The 22,157-nt window shown below is 42.5% G+C and overlaps 1 protein-coding gene across 6 annotated transcripts in view; it reads left to right on the top strand.

Annotated features, from left to right (window-relative positions):
- The window catches only part of ZNF609 (zinc finger protein 609), a 72,559-nt gene that overhangs the window by 17,187 nt on the left and 33,215 nt on the right, over positions 1-22,157 (top strand). For all 6 annotated transcript variants that reach the window (XM_058155717.1, XM_058155711.1, XM_058155713.1 and 3 more), the window contains one exon: positions 4,121-5,001. In XM_058155717.1, coding sequence (XP_058011700.1) covers positions 4,252-5,001 — 750 coding nt within the window. In that variant the 5' untranslated portion in view covers positions 4,121-4,251. The remainder of the gene's footprint in view (positions 1-4,120; positions 5,002-22,157) is intronic.

Genomic DNA, 22,157 nt, shown 5'->3' with positions numbered 1-22,157 from the left:
CGAAATATTGGGATTTGCATGTAATATACAAGAGGCAAACTTCTGCTTTATTTCTGTTATTTTTATAGTGATCCATCACATTAAAAGTAAAAATACAGCAAAACTAAAAAAAAATACAACAAAGTTTTCAGACACACATTCAATAAAAGTAGCAATATTATTAAAAGGATAATAATATATTCAATAACCAGGACACCGTTCTAGAGTACATGGTAGCAAATTGCACCTTGAAGGCTCTCTGGAAGAATTCCATGTCAGTTGCCTTCTACAGTGATGCCAGTATATCTGCCAACCTGATCTTTGAAGAAAGGCTGTTCCAAGTACCCCTAGCCTCCCATAACCCTTTCCCACCTAGGTTATGGTAAGCACCCCAGTTGAGAACAAGTGTCCAGGAAGGGCATTTCTAATTGGACAAGAGTATTCTAAAGATACTTGGGAGCTAAGTTCATAAGACCTTGTAGGTTTAAACTAGCACCTATTGAAAGCCAATATAACACCTGAAATATGAGTGTAATATGATTGTAGCAGTCCCACCTGCTACTATATAGGCTACTACTGCATTTTGTACCAATTCCAGTTTCTGAGTAGTCTTCAAAAGTAATCCCAGGTTAAGCACACTATAGTATTCTTAGCAATGTTGAGGATGTGGGTTACTTTAACAAGAGTTTGGGCAGAAATAATTCACACACTCATACCTACACAACCACACCCAAAGAAGCCTAGACAGGCATGGATCTAAGATACCAGAAGTGGAATTCATATTATGAAACCTAATTCGTATTGGTACTCCACCCATTGTAGTAAGCATTTGGTGGCACTGATAGAGCTTTGATGGTGCAGTGGTTAGAATACACCTTTCCTATTTTTTTAAAATGTGTGCTTCTGCTGAACTGATCAAATGATGATAGCCTAGTCTGCTTTATTAAGCATTCAAATACCAAATGCAGGTAATATTTATGTCAGTTGTGATATATAAGAAAAAACAACATCAGCTCATATTTGTTTGCAATGTGTTGTTTTCTGTAATGAGTGTAAAGATATGATTGTCATGGAAGATATGTACTTTTTAGTACTGACAGAATTGGTTGGCATAAAGATAGTTTACACTCCCTGTTTTTATTTGCCAGGTGTGCAATATTCAGACCTGAAGCAGGAAAGGAATTCCAGATCCAGCAAGGGTGGATTTACTGTGCTTGCCAGCAGCTCCTTAAAGGTGCTGTTTTTTTTCCTGAACTTACACTGTAGCTGAATGGTAAACATATTTTCCAGGGACTACGTGTAAGTCTGGAAAAAAGCATGTCTTTAAAGAACATCTGGTAGATACAGTAAATACATCAACCACATCTGAAGCTCCTTTCCTGCTTTGGAGCTTAGCACTGCATGCCAGATTTTTGACCTGTTAACGAAATGCAACTCTTCAAATTCTGTCAACTGCCATTTTTCAGTATGACAATTTAATTTTGTGTATTGCAACATTCGTTCCTTAAAAAGCATGATGCTTTATTCTATGTTAAAAGCAAATTGATCTTGGATCAAAATAATTGTCGTGAATGCTAAAGACCTATTTAACTAAGGCGGTTTAATTATTAATAGTAACCACATTATTAACTTGGTTTAAAATAAACCATGTATGCAGTCTCCTGATATATGCATGAAGATGGATTTGGGCTATATTTAATAGAAGAGCGCTTCTGACTAGGCATCCTTCTGCAAATCTTAATTCCCATAAGCCTTTTCAATTTGGCAGAAATGTCTGTGGAATGCTGTAATTTCTCTTCCAACCTCTTGAACAACGGCAAAAAAAATAAAAAATGAAATTGCATGATGTTCAAGGAGGGTTAGTATGCACAGGTTCCTCCTCTTCTGACTCTAGGACATGTTTCTTGTTCTATTAGTACATAAAAGATGGGGCATGTCCATAATCCATTTTGTGGCTCTGCCCTTTCTCTAAAACTACTCCAGATAGGAAGAAGGTTGCTCATTAGGAGGAATAAAGGCTTAGGGACAAGATGTGACAAGCCAATCAGCCAGAATATTTCAGGGTGACAAATAGCAGTACTGTAAGCTATGTACTCTATCAGAAGATGGGGTAGCGAGAGGCTGCGGTTTTACAAAGCCATTCCTGATTCTGCAGCTGCTTATGCTTCTGCATTTATCTACCATAAAGGGAAAATCACTGCTGTGTTGTTGTTTTTTAAAAAATCCTACTCTAATACCAACTCTCAGCTCCTGAGGTTAAAAATCTCCATAATGACCTGTCGAAGAGCAGATTGTTAACAGCCAAAAGTCAGAAAATCTTTGGGGGAATGAATGGAAAATAGTGCAGTTACTGCAATTGTATGAATTAATTGCCAATGTTATACCTTGTTCCTTCCTCCTGATCTATTTTACCAACCTGCATGCATCCTTGTGCGTCGTGGAATTAAAAAATGAAATGAAAATACAGTAGCCATCTCTTTAAAAAACAGTATTCCTGTTGTGTTCCCCATGTGTTACAATACAGATCATCAGTATCTCGTGTTTAGCATGAAGCAGCAAAAGACAATAATGCTTAAAGAAAGCCACAGATGGAGGGGCAGCCATGGGTTCATAGGCACACCTGAGAATGCCCTTTGCTGGCATTTGGCTGACTGCAGGGAAAAATGCTATTTCATGTGCTAATTACACCTTGTAAATATAATTGTCTTATACTTATCTTATGGAATGATTGACTTTCTCATTTATATCCTCCAGGGTACAGAGTCTTCTTTAAGATTTATTAATTTACTATATTTGTATGTCATTTATTCTCAAAGGTGTGATGGTCACTGAATCATTACAGACTAAGAATCATTATATGCTAGTAAAAGGAAACCAACATCTATCTATTATTTGGCCTATAAATACAGTTCTGCATACAGCTCTCACTGTTCTAACTTACACTGTTCTTACCTGACTGTTTACCTAATTTGGACTTTTTAAATTCAACTTTTATTGTTTCTGGGACTTTACATTAAATTGTAGGGATGCGGTGGCTTAGTGGGTAAGACGCTGAGTTTGTCGATCGAAAGGTCGGCAGTTCAGCGGTTCGAATCCCTAGTGCTGTGTAATGGGTTGAGCTCCCATTACTTGTCCCAGCTTCTGCTAATCTAGCAGTTCGAAAGCACGTAAAAAATGCAAGTAGAAAAATAGGGACTACCTTTGGTGGGAAGGTAACAGCATTCCATGCGCCTTTGGCGTTGAGTCATGCTGGCCACTTGACCACGGAGACATTTTCGGACAGCGCTGGCTCTTTGGCCTTGAAACGGAGATGAGCACCGCCCCCTAGAGTCAGGAACAACTAGCACTTATGTGTGAGGGGAACCTTTACCTTTTACATTAAATTGTGGGCAGGATATAAGTGTATATTGTTCTTTAAAAAATGAGCATATTTGCTATGCTGGACCCGATTCTTAATTTGAATTATGTATGATTGTCTCCATCTGTTTCTAGGTTGCTTTTATTCCTCAGAATGAAGGCTGGTACATTTCTGGGTTGTTTTTTAAACCCTCTGATAATGGAGCTTCATTCTATTATGCAGTAATATTGTGCCCAATTGGATGGGGGGAGTTCTAGCCTTTGAGAAGTTGTACCTTGGGGAAATTTTGTCCTTGTCCTTTGGATCCTGTATTCGTTTTATGTATACCATGTAACTAGTGGGGAAAAAATGGTATGCAGTCTAAATACACAGGACAGATAGACTATAGTAGAAAGCAAATTCTTTCCAGAGAATGACTCATATTCATTCCCAGGCTGCTCTAATAAAAAAAAAAGCAAATTGTAAATGAAGGGAAGCTTAGAGACCGTAGAGAGCAACTGCCCATTGTAATACACTTATTGGCTAAATTTATAAAAATTGTTTGACTTGATGTAAGAGTAGAGTCCTTAATCCTATGAAAATAGTTTAATGTGGTTTGACTTTCAATTTTTTCTTTTAGCCTGAAATTAAACCAAGAATGGCTGATGATATTCAGTTACTCTCCCTGGGCATTTTACATCTGCATGTAAAATCCTTTCCCATATTTGTATGTTGTGTATGATTTTAGAATACACTTCCTAAATAACAGCAATGTAACATATGTTGTCCCTGCTTTCCTTTCAGCCATTATGTTATCACCTGGGTACTTCTTGATCACTGGAGGCTTGAGAACATAGCTGAAGCTGCTACTTCACACCCTGAGGCTGAAGGAGCAGACAAGAGGCTTGAACCTTGAGGTGGTTGTTAACTCTAAGATGTCCTTGAGCGGTGGAGCTACCGGAGGGAAAGGAGTGGATGCAAACCCAGTTGAGACATATGACAGTGGGGATGAATGGGACATTGGAGTAGGGAATCTCATCATTGACCTGGACGCGGATTTGGAGAAGGACCAACAGAAATTGGAAATGTCAGGCTCCAAGGAGGTGGGCCTGCCAGCCCCGAATGCTGTGGCGACGTTACCAGAGAACATCAAGTTTGTGACTCCTGTGCCAGGTCCACAGAACAAGGAAGGCAAGTCCAAATCCAAACGGAGTAAGAGTAGCAAGGACAACGGCAAGGCTGCCCCGGGATCCTCCCTGTTTACTCCAAGTGAAGGGACTACTGGCAAGAAGGAGGTTCAGGGGCGCTTGGGGGATGGTGTGAACTCCGGGAGTTTGGTGGCTACCATTGCCCCCAAAGGCTCTGAGAAATCAGCCAAGACTTCTCGCAGTGTGGCGAACTCCAAGAAGGAGAAGGAAGGTGGCTCTTCCAAGAGTAAGAAAGAAAGGAGTGAGGGTGTGGGTGCTCCAGCAGAGAAGGAGCCCACTGTACTCCAACCTCTTGCCTTGGCGGTCAGGGTTGGGCAATACGATGGTGGCCAAGGATCTGATCCTACTGCTGCTGCCGAGCAGCTTGGAGGTATAGCTATTGACACGGGATCTGTGCTCAATCCTTTGGGAGTTAAATCAGAACTGGAAGACGGGGACAGCGAGTGCCGACAGCTCAAAAAAGTCAAATCAGAGAAGGTAAGACACAGGTTGGTTTTTGGGGGTTCCTTGGATGCTGCTTTTGCTTGAAATAAAGAGATTATTAATATCCGCAGTGTTTTTCTTAATAACGGGTGGAATGTGCTGTCCCGTAGCTTACATGACATGCTATTTTGCTATATGGTGTCACTTGTTCTGGAATCTGGATAGTTAAGTGGATGTCATTCTTTGTCCAGAAGAATTGGAAGGCTGATTTTGTAGTTTTTAATTTGCTGACGTGAATGGTTGTTTCTGAAAGGCAATTGATGGAATGATGAAGGTGTAGCTATTAATAACTCCTTGTTGCTGCTAGACAACCTGAGAATTTCCTATTCTGTTCCTTATATTGTTTGTATGGAATGACTTTAGTGATACAGGCTTTATTCTGTAACTCGGCCTATTTATCCAAAGGCATGTATCTGGAGAGGAAGGAAAGAGTCGGGACAGGAGGTAGCAACGGTAATTGGGACCAGAACTTCAGTCACCAAACAAAACAGTTATAAAGTGCAGTGACTTGTGACCTCAGTGGCGATCCCAGCAGTCCCTATTGCCGCCATTAAGCAAGGATCATGAGTGGTTAAGCAAGGAGCTCATTACAAGCTTTGCCATTTTCCAACGATCAGTGAAAAAGACAGCAGGAAGTTGCAGGTCCCATGTAGCAGTCTGGTATGTTGGTAAGTGGCGGCTCTCAGCTGGAGAGGTTGCATGGGTGGCTAATGCAGGGTGAATGGGGTTGGGGGTGGTTGCTGCTGGGTGGGCAAGACTTACCATAGTGACTTGCAAGTTTCCCTGCCAGCTTCCCATTAATTTTGTTTGTGGAAAGCCGATAGGAAAGGTTGCAAACATTGATCCCATGGCTGTGGGACACAGCAGCCATTGACAGTGCCAAGGTCACAGATTTTAGTCATATGACAACGGAGTGCTAGACAGCTGGAACTTAGAGGACCAATCATGAGTTCCATTTGTTCAGCACCATCATAACTTCAGTTGCTGAACGAGAGGTCATTAACCGAGGACTAGCTGTATTCCTAGGAAGAACAGAAGGAACGAACAGATAAAGCTTCTTGGTTGCATCAAAAGATTTTAAAAGCAAACTGTGTGTTTAGAAGCTTGTGGGAGCTGTATAACATGATACATTATTTTTGCCACTGCATCTCCCAGCATATCTGTGAAGTGTCACCTGCCCGTACTGAATTATTTATAGCAATGTACTGTTTTTGAGGAGAAAAGAGCATCTTCATGGATTGTGCATAAGGCTTACTTGACCTTTCAGGTGCTAGTCTAGGAAATGCTTAAAGCTAATGGCTTTCAGAGAATCAGAGCTGTAGCCCTGCTGATAGCTTATTTCTGTCTTCTGCCTAGATTCTGGAAATAGTAAAGCTTTATGTATGTAGGCATTGCCTGGTTTTAGCTTTATTATTATTTTTATGTGGAAAATATTGATGTGGAGAAGCAGAGAAAAACGCACATAGCTTCCTACATATCTCATAAAGGAAACAAAAATCTACCACTTGGGTTTATAGTGAATCAAGAGAATTCAGCTAGGATTTATGAATACTTGCTTCTCCGCTATAGGGTAGCCATTCCCAGCCTGATGCCTTCCAGATGGCTGCTGAAGTGGGACTGAGCTCTTGCTTACACTGTAAAAAAAAGGGGGGTAAACGCCTATTCAGTATCATTTTCTCCAGAGTGCTGTCAAGGTTCATCACTTTCCTATCATGGTTTTTATGGCAAGAGCTATTTGCGGAAGAAAAAGAAAACATACTCTGGTTTAAGTGCTATGGAAGCCTTGTGACAGTTAATAGCTAAAATCTGCATTTTCAGGACGCTGGTATAAGAAGGGAAGATTAGTATATTTATATTTTAATTTCTTTCCCTTTCTATCAATGCGATGAGCTAGAATATACTTTGGTATACAACTAAAATAGCATACATGGAAGGATTGGCAGATATTTTTTAAAAAGGTGAATAGACATGTTTGTTCGCTGTATGTTTATTGCCGTACCACTGAGCTAGTTTACTTCTTTCCTATTGATTACAGGTAATGGTTTGTGTTTATATTGAAGCTTACTGTCATTATTTCTGCACGGTATAAAGAAAAAACACTGGCTGTGTTATGCCTTTTTTCAACCAACAGATGTGTACAGAAAAGTAGTAAGTGTGGCAATTCTGTGATATGTGGAATTTAGATTCCAGATTCTGAAACAAAATTGATTAGCCCTGTCAGATTGAGCATAAAGCTGGTTCTGCTTTTTATAGCAATGAAAATGGCCTGTGGTAAACCTAATAGGAAAACATGCCTTATAAGAGTCTTGCTTGTTTTCTCCTTCTATTATCTCCAGGCAGCACATCCAGTGGGAGCTGTATTCCAACTTACCTGGAGGGCAAGGATTTAAAAAGAACTGTTTAGTTTGAATTTGGCAGTAATGCATATCTTTTATAAAATGGGAGTAGCGACAGAGTCCATTTCAAGGCACCTTAGTAGAATCCTATCCATTAGATTTGGTCCTGAATAGAAAATGAAATAGTTGGAAAAAGGTTTTCCAGGAAAGATTTTGCATGCATCAGAAAAGATCCTACTCATCCTTGTAAATCTCTTCCCCAGGCTGTTGTGTTAATTGGGAGATAGACGTTTGTATCAAGTATAATGCCAATATTTGGGGGCGGGGGGTTCTTTTTCTTTTGTGACAGGCTCTTTTGCCCCTGACCTTGGAAAAGAAATAACTGGAAGATCAGGGGCCTGATGTCTGAGCGTAATGCCACTTCACTTCCTTCTGCCAGCTCCGAGATTGTGCGGCTGGCAGCTGGCAGTACTCCGGCTATGTACTGCTTGTGCTGATAATAGCACAATAAATGGCAGTTTCTTGCTGTGGGGCAACAACTTCTGTAGTGCCTGTGAGAGTAGGAGGAACAACCTAGTGGACTGGCAGCTCCATCTGTTATCATTGTTCTCTGCTGTGACTGTCTGCTTGATTTAGGATAAATGGAGAACAAGAGATGACCAGTGGACAATACAGCTTCCCCCCCCCCCCTTTTGCTTCTGTTGCAGCTTTGTTTTAATTTAAGAGGGATGGGATGGGATGGAGAGAAAGCATGCTCCTCTGAGATATTGAATGCTCACAGGATGCTATTAAATGGAGGAAGATGGGATTTTAATAAGCTTCTTGTAGAGGTATGTATGGGCAGCTGGTCTTGCACATGTAGTTCTGAATGCATTCTTTGTCATTGTGAAGGATTAGGCGACTCAGTTACTCTCCTACTAAAAATTATAGTTGGGGAGAGGAACCAATTCCAATTTACAAATCAAAGCATTTCATACTGTGTGTCAGTAATTATTTATAGGCCTAGTTGAGATTATCATGAGTCTTAAACTTGCGGGGGCGGGGAACCCTCCCTCCTTTGTGGCAGAAACAAAATGAAAATGTCTAGTGTCACTTTAGAATAAACAGTCGTACTTTGTTCCATATGAGGGGAAATTTTTAGCTCATTCTAAAATTGGTTAATACAAGAATATGAAATTGTATTATTAGTAAAGTTCCTTCATTCTGAATGCACATAATAAATCTTAACTTCTAAAACCTAAAGAGTTGCATGCTTCAAAAATGTTCTTGTCTGAATCATGAGATTGCTTTTATTTCAGATCAGTAGGAAAGCTTAGCCTTTGCTTAGGGGGCTATAAAGCAAAAGGCAGATTATCTGAAGCCTAATCTTTCAAGGAAACCAAAATCAAACACATACACACACGCCCATGGAAACTGTAGCTTCCAATGTTTATAGTTGACTAGAATCAAAGCTAATTTTCTTTGATTAAACAATTATTCCAGGAATATGCTAATAATCAGTATTGACTATGAGTTTTTCTAAGAATGTAGAGTCTCTGATTTTTTTTTATGTACTAGTAAATAGGTAAAAGGTAAGAGGTAAGAGTTATCTGTTCTCCATTGTGTTGGGGAAGATCATCCAGGAATGGGTAGTACTCTGCTTCACTACAAATCAATCTTTCTTGGCCACGCCTCCTTTGCCTGGGTCTTCCCCAGTTTGACTCAGTCTTCCAACGGTTCAGACTGAGAAAAACGAGGCTCAGCTACTTCAATCAAAGAGAAACAAGGAATATTCTTACCAAGCGAGGCTTGAGGATCGCTGGGAAGCGATATAGGAGGTTTACTGGTCCTCCGGTAATCCTCCCTGCCGGCTAGGTTATTAGCTGAGGTCCCTGCCGATCCCGCACTCAGCGGAGGGGGCATGGCCTTCAGCAGGCTGCCCCTGGCATTCGTCTGCGAAAGTAGAGAGGGACTCAGTCCCTGCCTGGTGTCATCCAGGCACACTGATAGCGGCAAGCGTGTTCGAGTGCTCATGACAAGCCAGTCTGCCTGATTTACAAGTGGAAAGTGTCTGGGAGTTTGGCGCCATTATCGCCACAGCGGGAGAGCTCTTTGAGAGCCAGTCCGCCTATTTCCATGGTAGAAGCGGTGACAGCACTCGACTCCATACAGCAAGATGGGGACCTCCTTACATCTGCGAGCAGAGGAGCGCCCAGCGCAGTCACAACCGCGGCAGGAGTGCTCTATTTGAACCAGTCTGCCTTAGCCGCCAACTTCAGTAGTGTCACTGCACAGTGCCATTGCGACCACCGCAGGAGTGCTCTGGAGAGCCAGTCTGCCATCTCTACAGGTAATGGGGCCGACCACGTCCAGCAGCATCGCGCAAGCGGCAAGATGGCTCCTTTGGGGGGGGGCTGCTGCCTTCTGTAGGGCTCCACAGACAAGAGGTGCTGTGCTATTGCAGCTGCAGCAGGAGAGTTGTCTTCGAGCCAGCCGCTTAGTCTCATCAAGGTAAAGCCCAGCGCTATGGCAGCCGCAGCAGGAGACCTCCTTTCGAGGCAGACTGCCTATTATTAACGACAGTGGTGCCCGGCACCATGGCAGCCGCGGCAGGACAGCTCTTCGAGCCAGTCTGCCTAGTATTAGCAACAGCTGCCCTTAGTGCCATAGGGGATGCGGCAGGAGACCTCTTTTCAAGCCAGTCTGGCTGTTTTCACCATGGACAATGCCAGCGGCAGGGCAGCCGCAGCAGGAGCACTCCTTGGAGTCGGAGCCAGTCTGCCTTATGTCAGATCCTTTGAGCCCGTCTGCCTGATTTACCAGTGCAGAGCAACTAAGGTGCATAGCACCATTAGAACCATGGTGGGGGGTCTCAGGCAGAAAACTCTGTCTGATCCGCAAAAGGCAGGAACATTGGTGCCCTTTTCTTTTTTAACTGTTACGTACGCAGTGCCTCAACAGTTATTCTACCTAGTTCTAATAGGGTCTCTGCCATTGCTGATACGCAAATTCGTGCAGGATTTCAATTACTGATGGGACATTTTTCACCTTTAGTGCTCATCCTACAGCTGTTCCTTGAATCCAGTCCACCTAACTGGACACCATTCGCTACTAGGAGCTGGTTCAGCCTACTCTTAACGGTCCACCTCAGGTCACAGATTTCTGCAGATGGAAACCCCTGACAGCCCTCTACCATCACATGGGGCGGGTTCACGTAACAGCCACAGGAAGGCATAAAAGGCAGCCTTGAGCAGTGTTTATCTGAAGGCTGCAATGGGGCCTTGCATTGTACAAACCTGGTATGTAGGACGGGCACACGCTGGCAGGGACAGTTTTTGAGAGCACTCCCCCACCTCATGGGGAGCCGCTGTACCCACCTTGCAGGGAGCTTACCAGATGCTGGATTTCAGCCTTCTGCCACCTGTCCGTCATTGCACCTGACCCCAGGTGGCATTAGACACAAGCTTTCCTCACACAATTAATTTAAATTTCTGTTTGCCTTCCAGCTGCAATTTGCAGTTATCAGTCCGAAGCAGGAACCTGATCCCTTGGGGAACTCAGTCTTTCATGAGCAGCCTTTAACTCCATAATGGAGGACTCCTTCCACGGGAGGAGCTGCGCCTGGTCTGTAGGTATCACCAAATATTAATCCTTGGGCTATTTATTTATTTTTTTATTTTTTATTTATTGAATTTTTATACCGCCCTTCTCCTGAAGGACTCAGGGCGGTGTACAGCCGGAGATAAAATACAAAGTATGTACAATTAAAACAAATTAAAACATATCAAAATTACAAAAACGGCTAATAATTAAAATTAAATTTAAAATATTTAAGAATATTAATAAAACCCCAATTTAAAATCAAACTATTATGCCAGTCCCGCTTGAATAAATAAGTATGTTTTTAGCTCACGACGGAAGGTCCGAAGATCAGGCACTTGACGTAGGCCAGGGGGGAGTTCATTCCAGAGCGTCGATGCTCCCACAGAGAAGGCCCTACTCCTGGGGGCCGCCAGCCGACACTGTTTGGCGGACGGCACCCTGAGGAGACCCTCTCTATGAGAGCGTACGGGTCGGTGGGAGGCATAGGGTAGCAGCAGGCGGTCTCCCATGGGCGGCTATTGCCCATGAAATGCCTAGAGGGCTCCTATACTCCCTCTCTCTCTGACACCTAGGCAGAGTTTTATGAACCTTTCTTGACATTCGCGACACGGACACAATTTTTCTGATCGGAGCGGGATTCCTATATTGGATTGATTCAGGTCCTCTTGTTCCCAAACCCAACAACAAGGGCTCTGTCCCATCGCCTTCCTTGACCCGTCGTTATGGCTTATCTAAACAGTCTCCACAGGGCCTTGGCCACCGCCAGCCCGCGAAGGAGCCGGCCTCCCAGCATAGCTTTCCAGAATCCTTTAACTCGGTCACTGTGCGGTTTTGGAACTGCCTGAATAAGGGACGTTTTATGCCACATGACCTCTGCCTGAACTGGCGCCGGTTACAAGGTAAGTGATAGTTGGCCTGGGAACCTTTGGGTGGGTGGGGGAGACACTTGCTCTGTCCTGCTTGTAAACAGGAACATGGGGGAGGCCAGGCCTGCCGGGTACCACCGTCATTCGGGGCCGGTGCTCACCATCGATTGCAGCTAGTCTCAGGCGACTTTGTTGTCTTGAGCTGTCAGTAGAGGGGCAGGCGTGACGTTTAGCATCAATTTCTCCCCCAAGGTTGGAAGTAATCTTGGGACTGGGGGTCTCAATCCTTCGCTTAGCACAATACTTGACAACCGGAACCATTGGCATGTGTTTCGACCTCTTGGCCTGACAGGAGGGCATTGCCATGGGTCTTAGAGGCTGTTTAGGGCATAATTTGCCTATTCTATTCAGGATTCCCTAGAACTAGGGGGCTGCAAGGTCTCCGCTGGAAACTCTAGATAAGTTTCCGGAGTTCTGTCGACCTTATAGGGATTGACATTTACATGCGACAGCATGCTATTAGGCATGTTGCCTCCATGGGGTCGTTGGCAACTTCCTCTCCTGTCGGTGCGGCCACTACAATGTCTGCACTGTCCAGGGCTCTTCCTCCAGTCCTCCACGGGCCTTCTGACAGGCCATGTATTACGAATACTACTGTCAGGTCTCTGGCACAGGCTTTTCCTTAGGCATGGTCTAGGGTCAAAGTTCCCATGCGTGTTTATTCCTGAGGTGTATCTAGGCACCCTTCTGATGGTATGGGGAATCTTCCCAGTATTGGACTCCAGCCTTTGGTTTCGCACCATTCTGGACCTCCCTACTGGGGTTTGGTTCCCTTGGCAGATACATCTGTGGCTCAGAAAGCCTTGTCCATTCAATCCAAGGGAGGTTGTTCCACAATTCCCCTTGCAGGACAGCCAGGGGCTGACATGGTGGACATCTCGAGTCCTTTGGGCTAATGCCAGGGGCCTTGTTGGCTTTCGTATCTCACAACCGGCAGGCGCGGGGTGCCAGATTTTTAGAGCTTCAGAGCTTCTGAAGCTCAGTGTCAGATCATCGCATTTCCCTAGTCCGAACCTTGGGCAGGAGGCTGGATCCCTGGGTGGAGGGACCCTTCAGGCTTCAAGGAGGACCAGGTCTGATTGGGCTGCCCCGTACAGGTGTTCGGATTGCCAAACACGGGGTCAGGGGTAGTGAGAGCGGCGCCCTCTCCAGCCTTCATCCAGCGCCCGACAATTAGCTCCACGGCCCGGACCTGGTCCTGTGGGCTGTGGACCAGGGTCGACTGCCGGGGCTCGCCCGCAGGTGAACCACCCATCAATATAGGGAACTCACTCCATTGCTAAGGGCCCCAAAGATGCCCTCGTTTTCCCTTCTGCCTTCTGAGTTCATGGCCCATTCAGAGCCTTGGGGTTTGGCCTGGCTGCCTGGTGCGACCTCTGTGCCCTGGGCAGAGCACCTTCCCTTCGGGATTCTCCATCCTCCATCCCTTCATCCATCACCATCCTTGGAGGTCCATCTCACCAGCTGGTAAGAATGGCCATCCAGGCAGTTTCCCCTGGGAGTCTAGCTTTGGCCTTTGCCGGCACACAAATTCCTTTCGTGTTCTGGAGTTTCTATGCTGCGTTCCCTGCATAGGACCACCGCCGACCATCCTGGGTATTGCTGGAGGCGCTCGATATTACATTTCCAATGTCTGCTCGGCGCCAAATCATCCGGTGTGAACGTAACGTATGGCCTTCTGTGGTCTTTGAACAGCATGCCAGGTGGCAAGCAGGAGTTCGAATAGCTAGTGGCTGCTGACTCTGACAGGAGGGTCTACGGCCTGATGGTTCTCTCGCCAGTGGGGACCTGGGCGACATCTGTCCGAGTGGGTTCCGGACGGCACTCCTCTTATCTCCAACAGGTGGTCCTGGGGCCACAGGAACCCAGTTTTATTTCCCCCACCCTTCGGCCATGGTCTGATTTGTCCCAACAGCCGAACGGTCACTCATAACAGGTTGGGGGGAGGGGGGGAGTTTCACTACATTCCCTGCCGGGGTCTTCCTCCCTTGGGGGGAACGGCTTTCTTTTTTCTTGGTTCCAGGTATCATTAGTGGCACCACTATCGGTCCATTGACTGTGGACGGTTGGAATCGGACGGACGCTGCCTCGCACACGAGCTTCAGTTCCTTCTGCTACCTTTGGCTCCTCGGCGTTGTCACCAGCCACATGACCACGCCGGTGGTACGGGATACACGGTCTTTCGAGGAGTTCTGTAGAGCCATTTGGTCTGACCTGTTTGGCTGGAGCTGCCTTGAGCTGGTGAGTCCTCAGGGAGGCTAGTGTAGAGTGGAGACTTGGGGACCAGACTGCTTTCCTCCCATATGACTGATCGGCTTTGGTAAGTCCCATTCCTGGATGATCTTCCCTGATGGAGAAGGGGTGTTGGTCCTACCTGATATGCTCCTTCTCAGGGTTCGGGGAAGATCATCCAGCCCCACCCTGGTGACTGTCCGGTCCATAGTCTGGGAGGGGCTCCTGTTTTCACAGGTTTTTCTGGGCCTCATCATTGCTATGCCCTCGTCGAACTGAGGAGGACCTAGGCAAAGGAGGCATGGCCAAGAAAGATTGACTCGGTCTCCAAGTAGTCAAGCAGAGTACTACCCATTCTTGGATGATCTTCCCCGAACCCTGAGAAGAAGCGTATCAGGTAGGACCAACACCCCTTCTGGAAGCAAAGATTTGAATCATAGTAAACATATTGAATTGCTAACAATGGACTTGGTTTTTTCAAAAGAAGCCTTATCAACAAATATTAATTATAGTTTTATTTGCATTTCAGCTGGCATAGAGTTAGCCTAGTGGAAATAGAGTTGGGGTTTTTTAAACAGCAAAACATGAAGGATCTTCAGGCAGATGGATTAGAAAGTAAAATAGAATAAATATTTGATACTGATTCAATCCAGTATATTGTATTTATTTTCAATCATCATTTTTACCTTCCCTCCTGCTGATGAACATGGCAGTTTTGAAACTATTGCAAAACCTGTTCCCAAATGATGGCTGTAAGGGAGAATTGTATGTCTTTCCTTCCTTGTTCAGGTACAGAGTTTAAAAACTGCTCCTTTCTGTATGAATTGGGGAAGCTTTAGGAACCTGATACTTTAAAATTGTAGTACAATTAATAAATCTGCATGTCACAGACAAATGTGGAAGGACCTTCACTCACTGGGATATTTGCAAGGATCAAATCAAATTTTATTACGGTCATAGAGCGGCAACTGAAATTGAAAGGTGGCATGGAGAAGTATAGTGAATGTGGGAGATGAACAGGTGGAGTCCAAAGGTGGGGTCAAATGCATCATCAATTTGGAATCCTTACGCAGCCACAAGAGTCCAGGCCTCTATGAATTTTGTTGACTCTTATCTACCTCCAGTTTGCCCTTGACTGTTAGTATATCAGAGTCTTGTGTATAGGTAGCATGTAATAAACTTTTAATGCTTTGAACTCAACTCCTGTTCCTGGTTACTTGCACTTGACAGTGAATAATGTTGGTGAAAATAAATTCATATCTTTTTTCCCAAATATCCTGACTTTTTAAACTACTTCTTTTGTATTTTGCCTTATGTGACTTTTTCTGATGGGTATATATGTATTTAGAGATTTTGGAAATATGGCAAGATAAAAATTGTTTGATTCTGCTGGGGTATCCTTCTGGAGCTTTGTTCAGAGCTGCCTGCTTTTGAGGTAAAATAATTGATAAAAGACTTTAAAAGTTAACATACTTCAGTAAGGTGTTAAAAGTTTTCTTGTAAAACAGTTAATTCAAAATAGAACTTCAACTCAAATGAACTCAAAATACAGTTTTCTAGATGAAGCATGCACTGAGATTTATACAGCATATAAAGTGGATTTCTGTGTTGCTTTTATCTGTAAACATGGAACCAATTTAATTTGACCTTCACAAGAGCCTCTGTATGTTCAAGTCAAGCCCATGGGCTGTATGTGGCTCTGCTCAGCTATTACACATAGTCCTCAATTTACAACCACAATTGAGCCCAAAATTTCCATTTGCCAAATAAGGTAATTCTTAAGTGAATTTTGCCCCATTTTAAGACCTGTCTTGCTACATTTGTTAAGTGAGTCACTGGAGTTGTTAAGTGAGTATCACAGTTATTACATGAATCTGTCTTCCCCATTGATTTTGCTCGTCAGAAGGTCGCCAAAAACTAATCACATGACTCAGCGACCCTGCAACCATCATAAGTATCAATCAGTTGCCAAGTCTCCTAGCTTTGATCGGGTGACCATGTGGCTGTTGTGATGGTCATAAGTGTGAAAAACAGTCATGAGGACTATCTGTAATGCAGCCCCACAAGATCGTTTATTATCATGTGATTTATATACTGTACATAAAATACATTATCTATTTTGTAGGCAGCCCAAGATAATTCCTCTTCACCCAATGCAGCCCAAGCAGGGCGAAAAGGTTGGACACACAAGCTGTGTAACTGGAGAGATGAAAGGTTACATATTGAAAGTCAAATAAATTCTTCTAATGGATGGTGTGGTGTACAATCCTGGGAACCTAAGTTCAAAACAAATCCTTTTATTATGCTGAAACTATTATGATTAGATAAGCTTCTATCTGTTCTTTTCCTTAAATTCCTAGCGCTTCAACTGGTTATTTACTTACAGTGGATTTATTACCTTCAAGTATTTCTTTAAGCAAAATATGTTATGCCTGAGCTTGCAGATTATCTAGTAGCATGTCCTTTTAATCTTTAAGAGGAATTTATGTTGTACTTGGCATTTTTGTTCACCTATTGAACCCTTCCCAAGGATCTGAGGTAGGCAGATATTATTATTATTATTATTATTATTATTATTATTATTATTATTATTATTATTATTATTATTAATAATCATCATCATCATCATCATCATCATCATTGACAGAATCACCATCAATTAATTGCAAAAGGCAGCTTTTTTATTGGAAAATCTCACATCCTGTGATGATACCTTTAACAGAGGGGCCTCTGGTGGCTCAACGGACTAAGTCTGCCTGTTATTAACACAGCTGCTTGCAATTACTGCAAGTTCAAGTCCCATCAGGCCCAAGGTTGACTCAGCCTTCCATCCTTTATAAGGTAGGTAAAATGAGGACCCAGATTGTTGGGGGCAATTAAGTTGACTTTGTATATAATATACAAATGGATGAAGACTATTGCTTAACCTTAACACATTGTAAGCCGCCCTGAGTCTTCGGAGAAGGGCGGGATATAAATTCAAATAAAAACAAAAAACACTACCCCAGGTCCTTGAGAAGGATTCGATAAATGGACAAAAATGCCATGTCCAGTCCAAACATCTGGCTGTAACGAACAGTAATAATAATCCGTGCTTCCGTCTGGAAGGAGGAGAGACGAGTTTCAAAGCTTGTGCCTTCTGAATCCCCTTCCTCTCATTTTATCCACACTTTGAAATGTTAAAATTTCTAAGTATTCTTCAGTGGTTTGGATACAAGAAGCAATTAGGGAATGCAGCACTGGCTGTGAGAGGAGTAACATAACAACACTAGAAATAACTGAGGGGAGCTGACATTTGGAGGGGTTCTCACACATTTATCGCTGGAGGGATATGGTGTTTATGGGATTGTTGGAAAAATAATGGGCAAAGCCCTTACCATAAGCACCTCCGTGGGGGAGGGAGGGGGGGGAGGAAAGCCGAGCTAAGTACAGCCACCAGCTAAGTACAGCCACAAGCGTTCGATCCCCTTTTCTCCTGGAGATGTGACAAAAAGGGCAGCAGCTCTGTCAGAGACAATTTCCCAAGCCATCAATTTCCTTCCTTCTAGCCAGGCAACTGCTCCCGATGACAAGGGCTGAAGGCCAGCGAGCGAGAGTAGAGGCATGCTTATCATGCTACGGTTTCCCGCTAAGTGGTGCCAGTCAGTTGCTGTGATTCTGAAAATGCCAGCAGCAGTAAATATACCCATTCCTACTAAAAACAGTTTGTAGCCAAACAGATAATACACTCAAGTCTGGACTGCTGGTGGTGTTCACGTTTACTTTTTTCCCTTTCCACCTATCGGTCCAAAAGGCTGTGCGTGGTTAGAATTCCCAATGCGCCCGATACATTTTGAGGCCAGTAGCTTTTGCAAAGAGGCCAGGCACGATCTGTGCTGTTGTTAGGGTAGTGGCACTCATTTTTATTTTCCATTCTAGCGGTAGAGACACCACCTATTAACTGTTGCATTCAATTTTCCACTGATGTGCTGTGGTGTGTTACCTGCTTTGCTTTCTGACCTAAATATTTCTGGAATGCACTGCACCAGAAGGTGTTCCTCTCTTACTGGAACTTCCAGTTGCTGCTCAAATTCTGTTCCTTTGGCTGTAGTCCCTGAGCAATGCATGAATAAGCTGCTGACTGGACTGCCTTTGGAGGACTTGCAAATGAAGGTTTATTTCCTTACCTTCCCCCAACCCCCACTTCCCTGTTTTAGAAACCAGGGTAAAATCTGGTGCCTTGGCTTCTATTTTGATACCCAGTATGTGTATAGAGACATGTATCATTAGCCATGAGATGCCATAGGTTTGAAATGAGTTGCTTTTTTTCCTGGAGGCTTATTATAATTGAGAAATACACTGTTCTTGTTCAAGCTTGTGAGTGGAAGAAATGCATTCAGTGAGAACTAACACACACACGCACACATTAATGATTTGTTTCATTTTTATTCTGCTTTCCTTATGAGACATACATGCTTATATGCTCGCTGTTTCAATCCACCTGAGATCACCGTTTCATCAAATCAAATCCTTATTTATGATCCTAGATAAACATCGCCATCATTTCTTTTTCACAGCATTCCAGCATTTTCTGAATTGTGGAAGTGCCTACAAGCTGTGCAGTGGGTTGTTGCCTTGTACTTCGCATCTGCAGTGCCACTGTTAGCCTCTAGCAAAAAAATAATGATCTGAATAATTCTTTCCAATGGTTTTGTTTTGCCTTCAGTTTCCTTGTTGACTGTTTAAACATCACTCAACCTATGAGAGAAATATTTTTGCTTATGCAGTAACATTAGCCAAACACATTATACCTTATTCTATTTTTTATCTCCATTAGGCCAAACAAGAAAGGCAGCGGTGCCTCTAAGATTACCACTGTTCTCATAGAAAAAAACATTTGGCATCTTTGTAATTAATTAATCTCTAAATCACACTCAGGCAGTGGTTATTATGGATGCTGAAACATCAAACATGGTAAACTACAGTAGCTCACTCAGCACACTAAACAAAAAAAAAGCATTATAGCTTATTGTGATTACTTGGTTCATAGAGTACATTAAGCTATTAAAACGGTTGTTTATGGTTTAATGTGAAGATAACATATTAATTGTCAAGGAAAGGCTTAATGTAGCATGGTCAAAAAAGTACTTGTTCAAATAAGGTTTCCTAAAGCATATCTAATATATTTTTATGCTTCTCTTTTTTTAACAAAACGCCCTCCATGACATAATAGAGCATCTGATAATTTAAAAATATGTATATTCTCCCTGGTGTAGTTGGTACTAAATATGCCCCACTGCCAACAGGTCTCAGACTTAATAGTAGGGTCTTCACTCTTTAGCTGTCTCCTGCATAGGTGACATATGTTGGATTTTTGAGACAACAGTCTTGGTGTGCCAATTGTGTCTTAAGAAATAAGTAATCAGTTACCGCACATTGTCGCTTCCCTGGGAGATGGAAAGTTGTGTGCTAAGTCAAACTCTCCTGTGCATCAAGACACAACCTAGAATACTGAGGTGAAATAAAAGAGATTGAAGAAAAAAATGGATTGTTTGAGTGCTTTCCAAAGGAACTCTGACACCTTGCTTAGTTTCTTCATTCTATTATTTAAGATGGGATGTATTTAGTGATAGCTTGAAACTTTGTTATTTTTCCACAAAATAACATTTTCGATCTTTTTCCTTTTTGGTGTTTTCCAGATTTGTTAGTACAGTTCGGTACCCATCTGCATCTTGTATTAGTAAGCCCCTAAAGGTATTGCATAGTTGATTTAAAGCCTCTGGACACTCCTAGCAGGCATTAAGGCAGATGGCGTTTGTTCTGCTTTTCAGGTCCGCTTGCCAGAGGAGGTAATTTTGAAAGATTTGATATGTCAGTAAATGGAAGGGGAAAACTGGTGCCTTTGCCCGTGCCTGGGAAATGGGCCAGCCCTGGGTTGGCAGCGAAAGCAGTAAATTCATAGAAACTAACGGCTGCAGCTGAAAAGCTCTGGCAAGCCATTGGGTTTCTGAGCAGGGGAATAATAGCAAGAACATAATACAGACAACTACACCTAAGGAAATGGAGGTTTTCCTGTTATTAATAGGGAACCTTTGATTCTGTGTTCTATGATGGAGCCTCTATCCATTGCCATACCCTAACTGAATATTGGCCATAATGCTTCCTCTGGGTCTACTGGAAATGAACAAGGGGAGGTAGATGGATGCAGTTTTGCTTTTTTAAAGAAAGAAATGTTAAATGTAAAAATAACAATTTTAATCATGTACTTTATACTTTATCACGCTTATCGAAATAGTTGAATGTTGCAAGTATTAAGATACAAAAGCAGGTTTTCCATCTGCAGCTCCAGAACTTGAAAGCTGCTCAGAGAACTGAATTACTTTGGGATCAATTCTCTGTTGTGTATGTTAAATGTGGATTTGTTTGAAACAGGATTTAAACATTAATTTCATCTAAAAAATGGTGAAATTGGATTCTGTCAATCTCTGTCCAGGTAGTACTTCCTAAACACAACACCCAGATACCTAAGTGTACTCCCAATGTGTCAGTGGTTCTGCAAATTGATGTTCCTTTGTGTCATGCCAGTCTGATAGGTTTTGCAATGCAGAGGCATTCTTGGCATTCCTGCCTCAAGTAGCAATTGCTGAATGAATCTTACATTGAGTAGCTTAATATATCCACAGTCTTGTCAATTCTTTCTAAGCCATTTAGAAGGTTAAGGTAAGCCAGAGAAACATAACCAAAGAGGAGTTGTGTGTCCACAAAACTGACATTCAATAAATAAATTATTTGTGCATTTTTTTGTATTCTTCTGATGTTTCCTGTATTTTTACTACAAGCAGCAACTGTTGATGGAGTTTCAAGATTTATAATCAGGATTCATCTTGGATGTTATAAAACATTGCTCTGTTCTATTCTATTCTATTCTATTCTATTCTATTCTATTCTATTCTATTCTATTCCATTCTATTCTATTCTATTCTATTCCTCACGCTGCATATCCAAAGGTTTCAGTAGAAAGCGCAAATTACCAGTAAATTGTGATAATAAAATGAATGTTTTCCTAAATTGTTTTCCTTTCTACTGACTGAAGCACTGTGAAGGATTGCAGACGATATTGTGCAGTGTGATGTTGTGAACATGCCAATAAATGTTAATCTCTCTAATTGTAAAAATGTCTTGATATGCATATACCTAGCCATAATTTTGTTTGGTTTATTAAGATTATATTATTGTGTATAAACCATGCGACTCTGGCTTGTTCAATAGATTGTAGTTTAAAATCTTGGCTTGATGTTGTAAATGCAGTCTCATTTCTCAGTCATCTCAATCATCTGCTTAATTAATCCTTTGATATCTCCAATCTATTGAAATTGCCTGTCTTTCTCCTGTCATCCTATTTATTCCACCCCATGGTGGCCTACAAAGACTTGTTACTATTTTAATACCGATCACTTGTTAAAACACTATCCTTTTTCGATCCTTGGTCTAGTTTGGAAATCACATAATTCTTCTGAGAAATACTATAGCTTTATTGTTAATCATTTTTAATCTTTTTTCAACAATGGTAGATCAAAGTTCTTAAAAACTGTATGATTCATTCAGAATTCTGGAGTCAACAAGATATGTTATCAAATACAGTTGGCATGTAGGTGAAAGGATAGTGGATTCCTCAGATTGGAAAAGAATTCCATTTTGCTTTATATCTCTCCTTTAATGGCAAAATCTGAATATCCTGTGGATATGAATGAGAGCAACAACTTGCTATAACTGTGAACCACATGCTTAGTTTCTGCTGTTCTTTGTTCATGGAATCATCCCTTCACATCTGTTGAACAGATGGAAGCTACTGTACTCTCTTTTCTTTTTTCTTTTCTGTGTGCTTTGGAATGAACTCACCGCCATTTAGAAGTAGAGTTCTTTTTCACGGGTAAGACCGTCTAGGTTAAAAAGAATTCTAGCATCATGTAGATTTTTATATCTCTAGTGAAACATGATAGATCAAGAAAGCTCTTTCCTCAATTGCAAAATACAAGTTTCTGTCTTGTCCAAATCACTGTACTTGGGAGCAGCAACTCCTTTATTAGAAAAATAT

The sequence above is a fragment of the Ahaetulla prasina genome, chromosome 13 (assembly GCF_028640845.1).
Source record: "Ahaetulla prasina isolate Xishuangbanna chromosome 13, ASM2864084v1, whole genome shotgun sequence".
Classification (NCBI taxonomy): domain Eukaryota; kingdom Metazoa; phylum Chordata; class Lepidosauria; order Squamata; family Colubridae; genus Ahaetulla; species Ahaetulla prasina.
The sequence above is the reverse complement of the archived record's forward strand: the minus strand, read 5'-3'. Positions and strand labels throughout refer to the sequence as shown.